The 17,758-nt window shown below is 39.6% G+C and overlaps 1 protein-coding gene across 10 annotated transcripts in view; it reads left to right on the plus strand.

Moving 5' to 3' along the window:
- The window catches only part of DMD (dystrophin), a 1,040,101-nt gene that overhangs the window by 960,771 nt on the left and 61,572 nt on the right, over positions 1–17,758 (plus strand). For all 10 annotated transcript variants that reach the window (XM_033147196.1, XM_033147200.1, XM_033147197.1 and 7 more), the window contains one exon: positions 7,462–7,523. In XM_033147196.1, the coding sequence (XP_033003087.1) occupies positions 7,462–7,523 (62 nt within the window). The remainder of the gene's footprint in view (positions 1–7,461; positions 7,524–17,758) is intronic.

The following is a 17,758-nucleotide window of genomic DNA, read 5'->3' on the forward strand; positions in this document are numbered from 1 at the left end:
CTTTCTGCATCACTATTCTATTATTTTCACCCTGATTAGTTTCCCTTCAGGAAATTGGGAGAAGAAGGGAGGAGGGATATTTGCAGCTCTAAATAGCAGCTTTTACAGGCAGGTTACATTTTAATTGGCCCATAATTTACTCTGCTCTAGAATGAGTGACAATTTGGGTTTATATTAGTTTTTCTTTGAAGTGTTAGCTTTAGTTAGCAAAACCAAAACCGAGTCGATATATTTTATATCTATGTATCCATATAAACGTACACATACCGCTGGTCCATTAAATCTCTGATAATCTCAGGCACTACTGGAAAACAGGAAAACAAAAAAAGACAAAAGGCTGTTTCAGTTCTGCAGTCTGGTGATTTATTATTCCTTAATTTCTGATTATTAGTAAGTAGGTGTTTGGGGTTCCCTGTTGCCACCTGACAGCATTTTGTTATTCTTCACACATACGCATCTAGTTCATATTGCATTTTTCAAATCGCAGTGGGAGGGGGATGGAACTTGCTCTAATGCTGTTGCAAATTAAGAATAATATAATTTGAAGAATGAATATGCAATTCCATGCTCAGTTTTTTTTACCCACAACAGCTTTTTAACAAGTGCACATGCTAGAATCCAAAGAGCATATATTTAAATATAAAATACACATTTTAGAAATACATTCAAGAATACAATGAAAAATGTTTAATATATTTATATTCCTATGAAAGAAGTTCTAATGGTGGACAGAGCAATCCTAATTGGGAATGATGGGGGAGGGGGGGAGTGAGGTGGCAGAAAGTCCTTCACTTCCACAGCCCTTCACATTTGTGCCGGCCAGGGCAGAAGTCGGGGCAATATTTGTTTCATCTTGCCCTAACAATTCATTGTACCAGGTAACATGTCTGATCCTGGGATTTGGGAGGAATTGAGAGGCTGTGGATTCAGATTCAAGGTTGCCTTTGCCCTGCCTTCACCCACCCCTGGAACACCTTATTTTGTTGGTGGAAATGCTGCTGGAGGGATTTTCCATGTGCATAGCAGGGGCCTCCACAGCAGACATCCTGGCCCTGGTGGCAGGGAGGCACCACTACCCAGTCCTAATCTCTTCTAGCCAGCATGTCCAAGGGTTAGGTTTATTCTGTTAGCCTGCTTTTATCATTTCTGCTGCTGAAGTGTTTTCAGAACAAGTTGTAATAAAGGATGCAGAAGACAGAAAACTAAAACTGGAGACTTTAGAACATGGGTAGGCAAACTAAGGCCTGGGGGCCAGATCTGGCCCAATCAGCTTCTAAATCCGGCCCTCAGACAGTCCAGGAATCAGTGTGTTTTTACATGAGTAGAATGTGTCCTTTTATTTAAAATGCATCTCTGGGTTATTTGTGGAGCATAGGAATTCCTTCATTCCCCCCCCCCAAATGTTCCAGGTGGCACTGGCAGTGTTCAACACACCATGATGCAAATGCCATGGCTGCAGTTGTCTCATGCACAGTCAGCTGTTGTCAATGTCATTATTTATTTATTATCTTTAATTTATATACCACCATCTGATGATCACAGGGCAGATTAGAGAGGTCTTACCATAATGTGATTTAAATCGTTGACTCATGCATATATTTACATTATTTGATTGTAATACATTACATGCCATATTTAGAGATAAGGTAGTTTGGGACTTCATTTTTTAGGTCACAGTGAACATCTGATGGACGTTAATGTTTTTCGTTATTTGGAATAGGCAGTATTTGCAGGTGATACTGAGCCGGCTTTTTGAGGCTCGTCCTATGTGAACTAATTTTCACCCCAGCCCTCTGCAAGGAAAGCATGACCAAACTGTGGGCATTTCAGTCGCTGATGGGCAAGCTTGGGTGCAAAGAGGGCTCTCCTTTCTGTGCTTTCTCCTTAACATGTCATCCATATCATGGTATTGGACTTACACATTCTGAACCAGCAACAGCACAGGAGAGAAAGCTTATTTCACCCGTCAGTGAAAAGAGCAATCATTGCTTCATGCTATCTCCTTTGGGCTTCATGGCTCATCCCAAAAGCTGTAAGAGCATAGGATGCCAGGTGGTCAGTACTAAGACCATTAGTCCATCTAGCTCAGTATTGTCTGAGCTGCTGTTTGGGGTGTCAGACAAAAGTCTTCCTCAGTTCCTTCTTGGGGATATTGTGGGTTTGAACCCGGAGCCTTCTACATGTAAACTACATGCTGTACCATTCAGCTGTGGTAAAGTGAGGCCAGAATGTGCAAGTATGTTCTTGCACTCAGTTCCTGTTTAGCTCAATAGCTGGATTTGGAAATTGGATAGAGAAGAAGGCATGACCAGTGTGCATCCCAGAATTCACTTTTTGGACTTTGCTTGAGACCTGATGGCTTCCTTGTGTATAAACCTTGGACACCTTTGGAAAGAACGGAGGGATGTGAATTTAATACAAATAAAGAAGTAATCCTCTGCACAAATAATTCCTTTGGGAACAGAAACAGCATGGCTCCTTCAGCAGACAGAGCACACTGCTTTGGGAAGGGAAAGATGATGCTTTCTTTCTTTCTTTCCAGTAATGTAAACCACCCTGTGATCCTCGGATGAAGGGTAGTATGGAAATTTAATTTTAAAAATATAAATGAATAATGAAACAAATAATGATTATTTCAAGTATAAGGGCTCCAAAATATAAAAATCAAATTAGCTAACCTGTTAGAGTAATTAATTGCCAAAGTCATGTTCTGAAAATGTTGTTGTTGGTTAGTTGTTTAGTCGTGTCCAACTCTTCGTGACCCCATGGACCAGAGCACGCCAAACACTTCTGTCTTCCACTGCCTCCCGCAGTTTGTTTTAGTTTTACTCAAAACAAAATACTAAATATGTGCCCCTCTGAACTTAGAATTCAATAAACAGATCTTGAGATCATTAACACTAGAGCAGCCCGATCACTATAACATGAGAAGGATTTCGTAACGTCTGTTTAAGGAGCTGAATACATAATATTCCAACTACCCCAGTGTATCCCATAGCCAGACAAAACAAAAAACAAAAAATAAAAAAATTCCTTCTGGTTCATAGCCAGACAGATAAGGATAACCCATGCATGAGGCAGAGCGAAGCAGGCTAGATGTTTTGTCTCCCTGTCTAATAGATTTCTTAGTCCATTTACTTCTAGGGGCCTTAGCTAACTGCTGGAGAATCTCCTTAGTAGGAAGAAAGTGCAGGTTCAATGCCCCAACATCTCCAGGTGGTTACAGGAGAAAACCCCATCTGAAATCCTGAAGAGTTGCTGCCAATCAGTATGGACAGCACTGAGCTAGATGGGCCAGTATGCAACACTGTTGTTTATCTCTTTCCACGGATGCTTCCTAAGTCCTTCACATCTTTTTACAATGCTGATGCAAAATAAAGCAGGAAATGTAGTGGGAAGGATCCATTGCACTTTTAGTACTGCACATTCCTTCTTTTACCATATTCCACCATTTGAGCATAGGGAAGCATTTTTGTCAGAATTTTTAGCTTTCTGTTATACAAACTTGCATGCTTATTGGAGTTAAAAATTGCTGCAGATCCATTAAAGATGCTACTGTGTTCCCAAGTGTGGTTCAGAATGCTAAGAGTTGCTGAGTTGGCATTTTGGTTCACACAGTGTGTGTACACACACACACACACACACAGCCCCAAAGCTAACAATTAAATGGCCTTTGAAAATGGCAAAGAGGCTTATGAAGGGAAGTCTCAGTGGAGCCTAACCTTTCCTTGAGCTGCACTTGTGTGTGGAATTGTTGATAACTTTCTAAGCTGAAAATGTTCAGAAAGAAGGAACACTTTTTAGTTGGTGGAATGAAATAGCTGCAGCCTTCTTGTGTTCTGAATATAAAGTGCTGGTTAAATCAGCTCTTGCGCTTTACAATCACACTCAACCTTCACAGAATTTTCCACAAATGATCTTCAGCTTTCCTTAAAATTTCACGCAGGAGTAAGAGAAGTCCTTCTGGTTCTTGAGCACTTTTTCTGCTCTTGGATATTATATGTTAATAATTTCTAAACTGATCATAAATTATTTTTGTTAAACAATTATGTCACAGTTGCCTCATGGCACTTATTTCAATGGAAGGAGGTTTGTTTTTCAGGTCTGAGCCAGAACTCCTGATAAATACCGGTAGCTGCTTAGAACTGAGCATTGAGAAACACTGGATTCAATAGGATTTATTTACCAGCAAATGTGTTTAGGATTGCAACCTTGTGTATACAGTGTAACTGTTTTTTGTGTGTGAAGATTAATAGATGGATGAGAAGTAAAGTAAAGCACAGAGTTTGTCTCCTCCCTCCGATAGTTTTGTTAATATTCCTCGGCTCCAATTAAACGTAGATAAATGGGTACAGCTCTGGCGGGAAGGTAAACGGCTTTTCCGTGCGCTGCTCTGGTTCACCAGAAGCGGCTTAGTCATGCTGGGCACATGAACCAGAAGCTCCCTCGGCCAGTAAAGCGAGATGAGCATGAAACCCCAGAGTCATCCATGACTGGACCTTATGGTCAGGGGTCCCTTTACCTTTACCTTTAAGCTGTAGAATGGGCACCTGAGGGCAGTTTGCTCAAAAACGCTCCTCAAACCTGTGACCTCAGTGCACACAGGTTTTCAGCAAAAGCAGTCTTCTTAAAACTGATTTTTATCAAATAATCAAGTTTGATTTAAATAAAGCATCCTTTCAGTTAGTTGCTAGACTGATATATAAATGTGATTCTCCCAAGTTATTTTTTTCCAATACAAACAAAATAGAAAAGCTCTCAGGCCAATTAATGACTATTTGGAGAAAGCGCATAAAAGTTACAGAAATCCTTTTAATCATCTTGTCTTATTTATTCACACATACTAAGTATATTATGAATTAATAAAACATTATTAATAAAAATGTCTTGAAAGTTTAAAAAGAGCCTTTAAATTAAGGCAAACTATTTTTCTCATTGGTTATAAAAATCACTCCTCATAAATACTTTAGCACCTCTGATTAGAATTAGCACCACAATAGTCTTTGTCCTTAATAGTGCATATGCATGAATGAATATTCCTTGGATTCTTGCCCGAAATATAATAAATGTTGGTTTTAGAATATCAGATATGACTCTTAAAAAATGATAAAAAATGACATTCTCCCTACCTGATTGTGTGTGTATGAGAGAGAAAAAGTTTGGATTTGATATCCCGCTTTTCACTACCCAAAGGAGTCTCAAAGTGGCTAACGTTCTCCTTTCCCTTCCTCTCCCACAACAAACACTCTGTGAGGTGAGTAGGGCTGAGAGACTTCAAAGAAGTGTGACTAGCCCAAGATCACCCAGCAGCTGCATGTGGAGGAACAGAGACACGAACCCGGTTCCCCAGATTACGAGTCTAGCACTCTTAACCACTACACCACACTGGCTTGCAAAAGTCAAATAAATCATTTCCCTTATATACACAAAATTGATTTCAACTGTCAAACCTCATAGTTGGGCTTTCCCACACATACTTGATAGTTAAATTTCAGTAGGCGTACTTGGGGTTGTAGTGAGGGTGTATCAATGTACAATACTGGATTTCTGTACTAGTCTGAAAACCATATGTAGTACTAAGTACCGGTAGGTGTTATGCCCAATATAATAAACATTTTATCTCATTAAATTATATGTAACTTTATAAACATATGTGAACTTATTTACAATAAATCTCTGTTCTGTAGTCCTACAAAGAAGCAGAACTTTACTATGTGTAGATATTTGCTTGAGAGTTTTTTCTTACAGATAACACAAAAGCATCCATTATGTCCTATATGATGTCATATCATGTGAATTGTATGTAGAGTTGTTTTGTTCACTGAGGTATTAGTACTTTGGAACTTCTTTGCCTAAGAGAACCAGTCACACCTGGGCACCGCTAGATTATTTAATTTATGGGTAATTTCTACCTCTATGTTCCTCTCCAACTCTCATTCTCAGGTTTCATTCAGAATTAACCCCCTAGAGCTTCCCCTTACCAACATATAAATGCTAAACCCCCTTTTCACTTTTCCAATTTTATTTCTGAAGCCACTTTAAAAGTTTCTCTCCTCAGTGCGGAAAGTAACACAGTCTCTCTTCTCCGCTTCCCACTGAGGCCTTCCCCTGACCCTCCCAACTCATTTACTACATACATTTACTCCTCCTCCTCCTCCATATTCCCACCCTACCTTGTCCCACCACTTCGTGCTGTTTTCATGGGAGTGTAAATATAGTACAGAGCAGGTATTTTCAAACTTTTCTTTCCAAGGACCCACTTTTAACCCAAACATGCATTTGAAGACTCATTTCTTAATCTTTTTAACATATATTTGTATGGTGGTAATGCTCCTGTTGTGACCCACCTTAGATCAAGCTGTGACCCTCAAGTGCATCCCGACCTACCAGTTGAAGACGAGTGGTATAAGGGAGATGTAAACATTTATACAGTGCCCTTCTAGTTCTCCTGTACTATTCAGGATGATTGAACTGCCTTTCCATGTCATTCAGCTCCTCCTTCCTGATTTCTTTTTGGGAATTCAGCTATAATGCTTATTTTTCTGAGCTGAGCAATATGTCCTTGGTCTCCCACTAAGCTCTTTTCTTTTCTTGGCAAAAAATGAAGTAATGCCCAGGTCGAAGAATAAAAGCTGAATTTAGAAAAATAATCCAGATTTTTAATTTTACCTGTAGTCTACTGCTTTCTGTGATTAAACTGAACATTAATATGGAACATACTAAACCCTGAATCAATGGTGCCACTTTTGCCATTTCTCTGTGTTTATTTTATTTTATTTACTTCATAAAATGTATACACCGCTTGATTATAAAAAAATCTCAAAGCAGTGAATGAGCTAGATCAATAGAAAGCGTGTCAACCTTTCTGAATTCAGCTACATAGTTGTGGAGCTACTCATTGACTAAAATGCAGTCAAGGAATTTGTGCATTGCTGGGCCATGATCCTTTCTCAAGCCTTCTGTGCAACACATACCAAATATTTGACTGACTACCAAAAGATTACACTTTTGCTGTGGATGGTATTAAGTCACACAATCCGACTCCCACTTCACAAGACATTCCAGTATCCTCTTTTATATCATATATTTAACATAGTTGGCAAGTGTATAAAAATGTATGAAAGGGATTGATGGTTTTTTTTTTTGCTTGTGCTACATATGATTGCTTATGCAAGCGTAATACAATGTGACACTTTCCCTGAACTTTAGTTGGAATATTGACAATATTTCTGGTTCCAGGAAAAAAGTATAGTGAATGTTGTTGTTGTTGTTGTTGTTGTTGTTGTTAAGGTTTTTGTCACTTGGCCTGAGCCTTGCATTACCACATGTAATAACTGAACTGTACAACTGCTAAACCTGGCAATCTGTGTAAAAAGAAAGCTAGTTTGCCCTAAAGATATTGGGAGTGGCATAAACTTCATACAGTATATTAAGTGTATCGGGATCTTTTTTGTTTTGCAGCCATGAGACGCAGACTACATGCTGGGATCATCCTAAAATGACTGAGCTCTACCAGTCCTTAGGTAAGATATTTTTTCATATTCAACTGCTTGGTTTTGAGGAATATTTTCTAGAGAAATCACAATGACCTTGAGTGAAAATACCTGCACTGAAGCAAACTTTTAAAACGGAAACATGGGGGGGGGGGGGAGAAAACCTTAGCTTTAAGTGTCATGCAATGCTTTAAATGTTCAGTTCTTTCATGTTGTTTTATAATAAAGGTGCATTGCAGAGATTTTACCTTTTAAAAACCAACTAATTAGCAGGAGCATTCCCCACCCCCCTGCTCTCTCGTCACTTGAAAACAAGGCCCAGTATTAACTGAAGGCAAGCCTCGTCAATGTGTTGGATCCCTCTTTTGGGTTCATTTACCGAATTTTGGGGCATGAAGGTGTGGCCAAGGGAGATTGTTTTCTTTGCTTTAAGCCAACAAAACCCTTCTCCAGTTGCTGCACATCCCTTGGCTTCCAGCTGCATTCCAAAAACAAAAAAACCCAACAACCTTATCTCTGCGGTCCTGTCTGTACCTTGTATTTTTTTCCCTGGAACCAGAAATGCAGCTGTGGACATGGAGAGGCACAGAGTGACCATACAATGTTTAAAGTGCAGGCAAAAAGCATGGGGGGAGGGAGTGTTGCATGATCATTTGTTCTGTCTGCTCGAAAGGAAATGCAAGGAAGTTGCAGAAAGGGAGACAGATTGACAGGCTTTGATATGTTTCCTCCTTTTCTGCAAATATTTCTGTGTGCACCCTCCAAACTCTGTGTGTGGTCCACAAAGGGCTGTATAGTATTTTCAGTACCTTTATGCTGGGAATAAAGTAAGCCATCTGCAAGCCTCTCCTAAGAACAGCTACTCTCACTTCAAATACAGTCATACTTCGGGTTGCGTTCGCTGCGGGTTGCATTCATCACGGGATACGAACGCGCCGAACCCGGAAGTACCGGAACGGGTTACTTCCGGGTTCGGCACTTCCCGCATGCGCAGACACAGCGCTTCAGGTTGCACTCTGCTCATGTTGCGAACGGGCCTCCAGAACGGATCCCGTTCGCAACCAGAGGTACCACTGTGCTGTAGGCCAGGGGTCGGCAACTTGCGGCCTATGGGCCAGATGTGGCCCACAAAGACCGTTTTACTGGCCCCTCGAGCTGCCCACTTGGCGAGTCCCCCACGCACTGTGCTACATTGGCGCAGCACAGCGCAGGGACTTGCTGAGCGGCACCGGAAATCGTGTCTACACAAGCGCAGATACTGGAAATCGCTTCTGCATATTTCCAGATGCTGAAAATCCCTTCTGCGCAGGCACGATTTTCGGCGTCTAGGCATGTGCAGAAGCAATTTCCAGCGCCACGGACACGCGCAGATGCAATTGCCAGTGTCACGCTGCACCAGTCCAGCCCACGGACGATCTCCATGGGGGTGATCCAGCCCATGGGCAGTAAACCTTGCTGACCCCTGCTGTAGGCTATAGTTGGAGACTGCTTCTTTAATGTTTTCCCATTTTCCATTATGTTGCTCCATTGGCCCTTGAACATCTTGTGCTTTTGCTTTGAATGGATGCATGGAAAGGAATATGTATTTCAGAATAAGATACCACATAATTTTGTATTTTAACTACATTAGTCATCAGCAGATTATTTTGATATGTGAGAGATACAAATATTTTAGCCATAGTTGAAAAGTGATTATTTTATTCTATTTGCAATATAAATTATTATTAAACATACTGTAGACAAATAAAAACCCAAAAGAAAGATAGCTTTTGAATTCAAAAACATGATCTTTTTGGGCATACAGAACATGGGGTTACAGATGTTTATAATTACATTTTAGCTAGGAATGATAGCACTTTAAATTTTGTATCTGTGATGCATGGCAAGGGATTTTTAAATATTTTTGATGCTTCCAAAATAAGCAACCCTGTCAGAAATACAGAGTAAAATTAGTATACTAGGCACAGTATAATACTTTATATAAACTGAACAATTCAAAATCAATCCATTTACTCTTGGGCAGAATCTTTAATGTGTATTCAGTCCTTCCCTTTGCCTTGGGTTGGAATGGATAATAATAACAGGATGTTTCTGAAGCCCTTTAAGATTTTCTAGTTTGTATAAAAAGTTAAAATTAAAAGTACATTTTATATTGCATGTTTATTATCTATATTATCCCTTGCTCTAACATGCACATACCAGGATGAAATCTGGTTTCTTGCTTGGTTGAAGTAATGCTCATAGTTTAAGAAGGCTTAACTGCCCTTTTACAGGCTTGGTGGTGATATAAAAATGGTATCCATCAGTTTTAGAAGAATGTAGTCATGCCTTGTACAGCATCACAAGCCCATGCAGAAGCTTTCTTCTTTCCTCTTGAAGTTGTAAATCTAACATGCAGAAAATCAAATCATTTTTCCAAATAATGTATCTCTCCCCCACAGAAAATAACTTTTCATATAGCAACCTTTTCTGTTAAGGTGAATATATTCCCCATTTCTCCCTATTCTATCGTTTTTTATGTGATCCTCTTTATAGGTTCACCTTTTGGTTTGTTTCCCCCCCAAATGTATTTCAGCTTTTGATTTTCTGTAACACAATGGTTGACAGCACCACACTCTGTTTCAGTGACAGATTGTGGTTTGCTTTTGTTTTTTAATGATTTTGCGAGAAGATAACCCTGCACACTTTTTTTGTTTATTTTATACCACATATCCATAGTTGTGAATTACTGATGGTATCGTATTTGCTATTACTACCTACCGGTAGTTGTCTTATTTAAACCATAGCTTTTTACTATTGTGCTTTCTTTATCATTCAGTAGTTTATCTTTGAACTATTTGTTTGTCTTTACAATTGCAAATACTATTTTCTAACAGCTCCATGTTTCATTAACCACTGATGTGGTGTTTAACTTTTACATTTGTTTCATATCTGGTTTTAAGAGGTAATAAATAGTGAAAAGCATCTACACATCCTGCTTTGTTCATAAGATCAGTAACATAAAGATACTTTAAAAAATAGTGGAGTATGATTATGGAAAGACATTGTGAAGATTAGGTTAATTTCTCCACCAACCGTTTTCCTTTTCAGCCATAGTGCTGGAGCAGATTGTCTCCTCTTGAGGTTTCTCAACTCAATTCCTCTGGCTTTTACATACTGCATTTTGCAGACCCAGTGGCAGTCCCATAGCAGTATTTCTATGCATGTCTTACAGGAGGTTTAAATAAAACTTTTAGAGTTTTTGTTGAACATTTTATTGGAGAACAGCGGAACAATTATTTATTAAAAATACAGAGGGCCTTCTCGGTAGTGGCGCCTGCCCTGTGGAATGCCCTCCCATCAGATGTCAAGGAAATAAGCAGCTATCCTATTTTTAAAAGACATCTGAAGGCAGCCCTGTTTAGGGAAGTTTTTAATATTTAATGCTGTATTGTTTTTAACACTCGATTGGGAGCCGCCCAGAGTGGCTGGGGAAAGTGGCTGGGGAAACTCAGCCAGATGGATGGGGTATAAATAATAAATTATTATTATTATTATTATTAATAGAGCAAGGTACAAAATTCCTAAATGTTGTGATTTTGCTTTGACAAACTATGTTTGCTTTTTATTCTCTTCCCCACCCCTTTAACAAACATATTTTGTGTTCTGTAAGTTTTTGTTTTTTGTGGTCATTGGACCTTAAATAATATCCAATATTTGATTAGTTTAACTGTTGCTTACATTCCTTATGCCAGCCTTTCAGACTATTACAAATGTTAGCAGCCTTTAAGAAACTTTATTTGCTTGATTCTGCAGCAGCCAGGCATTCACTTGCTAAATGTGACTTTTCTCTCTGGTTCTTTAAAACTAAAAAAGAATACTGCGAATTCAGAGGTACAGAATGATTCTGAATGTGTGTGTGTGTGTGTGTGTGTGGTAGGGGTAGGGTAACCATTTCCACAACATCATAAGAGAATGGAGGACTAGACACAATTTGCATATACTAAGTTATATGCATAGATACAAGTTCAGAAATAATTATTACTCCACTTTTTCCACTTAATCCTGTTTCTACTTTTGTGTTTATATGACTGTACTAAGGGCCAGTGAGGAGGAAAGCAGTTGGAGATTTACATGCAGAAGGAGGTGCATTGAAGAAAAGTAATCTCTCTAATTCAAGAGCATCAGATATAAGACTCTTGGAGTCCCCCGTCGGGTCCATTGCACTCCTACCAAACTTCACACAATTCAATTCTTTTCAGGGCAAAAAAGTCACAAATGACAGGCTGGTGTAGTTATTTCACAAGATGAACCACAGTTGAAATAGTCTCAGCTTGCATTTAAATTTCCTTAATACAAGTTTCCAACAAGTTTTGTCCTTGCCTTGAGGAAGTGAAACAGGCAGGTATTAGAAAGCAGATCCTCTTTCAAAAGCTTTATTTCTTTTTGGTCCTTGCAGTGTCGTCCTGCCTCAGATATGGTACCAGAATTTAAATGCTTGCAATAGGTGGTAGTACAACTCATACAGCACGTTGGCGACAATTATTCATACAGTTGTTCAAAAATAATTTTACACCATTTATCAAATATGTGAGAAAGAGACAATTGCTTACAAAGTGCCATGAAAACCAACAAACTACCTCAAATAAAGTAAACTTGAAGTATCAAATTTTACTAGGTTCTTACAAATTATTAACTCAGTTTCTCATTTTTTATTGTTCTTTAAATAAGTTCAAGAAGATTCAAGAAGAAGGCAATTCCAACGTTCAAGGTAGCTGAGGTGCTGATGAACCAGCGTATGAAGTTATACAAAAGACAGGGTGCCAGCATTCTATCCCCGTTTCGCCCTAGCAATCCATGCAGTTGGAAAGCTGCTATTTTGCCCCCGGTGGGGCTGATTTGTTGGGGTTGGTAGATAGCACACTCCCTGAGCAGTTTTCTGGGCTTCTTTAGTTGTCTCGTACCGTTGATGCATCTACTAGTGCTAACTGATAATAATCCAAACAGAATAATATAGGTCAGGGGTCAGCAAACTTTTTCAGCCATGGGCCAGTCCACTGTCCCTCAGACCTTGTGGGGGGCCAGACTATAGTTTTTTTTTGGGGGGGGGGGGGGAGAATGAACGAATTCCTATGCCCCACAGATAACCCAGAGATGTATTTTAAATAAAAGCACACATTCTACTCATGTAAAAACACACTCATTCCCGGACCATCCGTGGGCCGCATTTAGAAAGCAATTGGGCCGCATCCGGCCCCCGGGCCTTAGTTTGGGGACCCCCAAGGCCAATCCTAGGCTTTTGTGGTCCCTTGGCCTTTTCCAGTTTTAGAAACTGAGATATGAAAGCTAGGAGCTAAATGGCATCTTAAACTTCGGTTATGGGCGAAACAAATGGAATGTCAGGGCACGCTTTTTAAATAACAAGAATACAAAGCTGAAAATGAATGAACAGCAGCTAAAATATCATGTTCATTTTTCACATGGTCTAGTCCTTCCCCTGCCCACCCCCCTAATATTCTTAAGAGGGTCCCTTCTCCAGTCTTCAAAGTGTAGCTGGAAGTGGGGAGGCAGTAAAAGGTCCTCCTCTCCTTCCACTCTGCAGTATTAATCTGAAATCTTAGGTGCAGTACTGCGCCCAGAGCTCAGAAACTGCTCGTGCTAATGAAATTCCCTGTCACAAAATGTGCGTAGAACAATGGGAGTTTTGAACACTGGCCTTTTCTCTTCCATCTGAAATGATACCCCCCCCCCCCCCAACCACCTTTCTGGATGTTACTGTAGAGCTACCATCACTTTAATAAAGAGGTGGGCAGACTTCAGGCTTCTGTGGTTTACTTTGTTTTTTTCCAGAGACATGAGATCTACCAAGCAGAGCCTGTTGCAATGGGGATATATTTAGAATGAAAAAATTATGAGCCCAGGAATTTGTTTTGCATACCAGAACTGATTTGGGCTCCCATGCTGTCTGGTGCTGCTGGGAGTTGTAGTTCAACAACATATTGAATGCACTGCATTAGTATCCCTGGCTTAAGGCACAAAAATGTCAGAATTTGAAGCAGGATGGCTTTCCACAGGGTTAGGGTTGGGAACAGTAAGTGCTCCACTGAACTGAAATTTCAACCTTCACAACATAGGAAAACAGCCAAATAAACAGCTATTTTGGTGGAGGAGGGTCAAGATATTAACCGATACACATGAAATTTCATATATAGCTATATAATCCTTAGTATAGTAAGATAAGACCTTTGGAGCAGGCATTTTTTTAAAAAAAGTTTTTTTTATGAACCGCCCTAGTAGGGCAGTAATTGTTCCTTGATAATTTGTCACCCCCTCCATTATGGAAACTGGGGCGGTCCACCCCCTACGCCCCCCTTGCTACGCCCTGCTGATCCTAACCATGTCTATTCAGCAGTAGGTATTATTGAATTCCATGAGGCTTACTTCCATTGTCAGTGGAATTTGGATTGCAGCCAACAAATAATAATAGAGTGGTGGCAGAAAAATACAATCAGAGAGTCTGGCAATGGCAGCAGCTATGAATTAGGCTGTGGGTGAACTGGACACCTGAAAGAAACCATACAATGAAGGTAAGGGTCATCCTGAAGACCCTAGGACTTATGCTTGAGGAGCAGGGCTTCTGCCTCTTCTCGCCTATGCATCTCCTTCAAAATTGTCTCCTGATGACCCCCCCCCCAAAAAGCATGCTGGGGGGCAGAGAGGGGGATTGTTCTGTCTAGCAAGCTGAAATGTTTGCACCGGGGGGGGGGGTGTCGTAGAGCAACTCTGAATTCCACTCAATGTTTTCAGTATTTGTCTACCTATGTTTCACAGTCTCTGTGTTGATCCTGTGTTGTATGACATCTCAGAGTTGCTTAAAAATATTATCCTGCTATCCATTTACATGCAACATGAGCATGTCTTCACTGTTGTATTTAGCAGCCAAGTTTGTGTGTTGTCTGCCCCTAGTCAGGGTCAGAAGTGGGATTTTAAAAATAGAACTGTTCTTCCCGAACTTGGAAGGTAATGCACCTTTTCAAATCAAATTCTGAGTCTTATTTTGAAATCTGTCAAACTCCCAATAGCTCCATTTGATGTGTGACCCATAATTGGGTAACAAAGGTTTTTTTAGTACTGCTGAGCCATGTCAGTAATAGTGGGCAGCATGCCAGAGGAGGGGGAATATAGAGAATCCTATTTTGTCTACAGCTGAAACAGGGGGGAAAGTAACAAGAGTTTAGTGTGGGGACAGGGAAAATGGTTGACTGGAAGACAGAAATGAGGGACAGTTTAAGTTTGCCCTGTTTTTTGTTTGAAACAAATATGAATAATTGCTGCAGTTGTAGTGCTTGTTTTTTTGTTTTAAATCAAATTTGCCTGAAGTTTTTAAGGCAGGCGTTGGCAAACTACGGTCCGTGGGCCAGATCCAGCCCAATTGCCCTCAGGATCCGGCCGTGGATCGTGTGGATGCTTTCATTAATTTTTTTCTGTGCCACCACTTTTTGGGGGTGCCATTTCCCCCCTTCTCCCTCTCACACACCACAGCGTCTCCTCACTCCCTCTTCCTGGCTTCTCCCCACCCTTCTCCCCACCCTGCGTAGAGGAGGAAGGGGGCTATTTTAATTTTAAAATAGCTTTATTTAATTTCAGACTTCTAAAATACAACCATATCAAATCAACCAATAGAAACAAACAAACAAACAAACAAACAAACAAACTCCCTAAGAAACATATATATCTATACATTATAATCCACAAAAAATAATATTTGAAAAAACAAAACACAGAAAAAGGCAACAATTATAAATAACAATTAAAAATGGACTTCCAATTGTCTGTGTATCGCTTCCCTTAATAATGAAACAAAACTTGCTATACCTTATACAATGCTTGAAAAATATATAACTAAATAAATAGCTCACATTTTCATATAACTCTGAGTGGAAATATGTGGAAGACTATCTGAAAAAAGAAGGTATAAGAACGGATTTGGTGATTTGCTTAGATTGAGATATATGTGGGGAGAGTTATATGAACAGTTTCTCTTTTAGATCGTTTTCTCTTTGACGTTCCAAATGGTGTCTATATTATTCTGCTATATGGCTTTCTGGGTCCAGGGAATCATAGTTGGATCTAGTCCAACCCCCTGCGATGCAGGAATACGTGGATAATAATGTACTTCTGGATCTAGTGCAATTTATTCAGGAATTACTCACAATACTACACTGGCATCCCATTATATATCCTACCTATGGTACATATGCTTGCCAATTCTTTTGTAAGTGGGAAAAAAGACCACCATTCGCTTTTGTATGTTAATACATTTATAAATATATTCATAGTCTAAAATTGTTCAAAGTTCTCAGTTTTTGGAATAAACTTTTAAAGAACTGACAAAAAATATTAAAATTAGGAAGAAGAAAGCCTGATAGCATGGTGTGCTTTATTTGATAGCAAAACTGTGTATAATAACTAAAAGTAACTAAAAATACTGAGTTTGATAAACTAACCTCAAAGACAGACAGTTGCTGTTTTCATCTGGAGTTTTTTATCCTGCAAATTACCGAGTATAGTAATTTAAGAGGAGACCCTGAAATCACTGCAGTTGAGTAAGGATTTATTAGTAGAAAGTGAGGTGTGCAGCTGAATGCTGTTGCCCTGAACCATGTATGCATTCACACTGATGTTGGTTTATGAAAACTTAATTTTGACTCCAAGGATTTGAAATTCTTGTTTGAAACTCAGATCCCTGTTTACAAGAATATCGTGGTAAAAATTTTAAGTTTCTATCCCAACAGGCATGGCTCATAGAATCCTTACATTATTCATTGTTGCAGCCCCGCATTAACTATAGTTGTTAATTTTGGTGCCTACATAACACTGGAGCATGTAAAGATGACAGGCAAAAACAGTGCACTGTTACTTCTGCACCTTTGCATCTGAATTCATCGTACTGTTCAACTGTTGAACAGTTGTCCAAAGGTTACCTTTTGCACTCCTTTGGCCCTCCCAAGTTGGAAAAGGCAGCTTTTCTAAGGTCCTAGAGCACCTAACCAACACTACAGTCTTACGAAAGATCAGGTACACTATATAGATAAAGCTTAGCTAGCTGTATTCAGAGAAAGACCATGTTTTCAAGCAGACTTGAAATCATAGTGTACTACAGTTTGCCAATTTGGACAAAACAGTTAACCAAAAGCAGAAGTGAAAGCTTCCAAACTCCTCATCCTGGCTACATGGAAGGATCAGGGAGAAGAGGAGGTATACCACATTTGTATGACATTTGGAAAATAATATTTATTAAAAGCCAGTGTAATACCAGCCATATATTTTAAGGAAATGGCATAATACATGGATTATTGAAATTCAATTTGACTTTCATCCCAGTTTGGCTATCCTATTGCATAAAAAGATCAACATCAGTTTTATCTGGTTCATTCTGTTTTTACTTTGTTCAGTGGGAATCTGGTCCACTAGCTCTCTATAATGCGGCTCTGTATGACCATATTTTTCTGAGCTCCAACAACTTTCATGTAGTATGTGAAGTTCTTGAGAAAATAACTATTCCTAATTGTGGTGTTGAAATTTAAATGCACCTTCTGCAGCAGGGCTGGCTCAAGACATTTTGTGGTCAGAGGTGAATGACAAGATGGTCCTCTTTCCCAAGGCATGTGGAGATGCCAATTGGACTGTAGTTTAATCTTACTCTAATGCTAGTAAAGGAACTGTATATTCCACTGCTCTTGAATGCACCAGGCTAGCATAGGGGTGCAGGGCAGGCTGCATGGCACTCACAACTCTGGCCACTCCCTGAGCTTCAGCATCTGCTGCCTGAGGCAGATCCCTCACTTTGCCTCTTCCTAAAGCCGGCCCTGTTCTGCATGTGTGTATTGTTTTAGCTGCCAATATGACAGCAGAAGTGTTTTTTTAAATCTGATTTTATGGGGAGCGTGCAAATCTGGATTAAACAAGTATAAATTATAGGCTGGAATTTTGATGATAACAGGGTGTGGGTGGTGAAAAATATATGTATTTGAGCAGCAATGATTTCAGAATAAACTCCTGTCTGGAAGCAGTCTTCGTTACAAGTGTTTTGAAGAGAGTGACATGACATTATGTTTTATTGGGGTGGTTGGGTTTTGGAATAGGTTACTCTAGGAGACTGATAATATTGATAATTCGTATATTTTAAAATTCTTAAAAGCAGCCTAATTTCAATCATGTGTATGGATCAAGCAATATTATTTGCTACAGCTTCATATGTTGTGAACAAGCCTCAGGTATATATG

This window comes from Lacerta agilis, chromosome 4 (genome assembly GCF_009819535.1).
Source record: "Lacerta agilis isolate rLacAgi1 chromosome 4, rLacAgi1.pri, whole genome shotgun sequence".
NCBI classification, from domain to species: Eukaryota; Metazoa; Chordata; class Lepidosauria; order Squamata; family Lacertidae; genus Lacerta; species Lacerta agilis.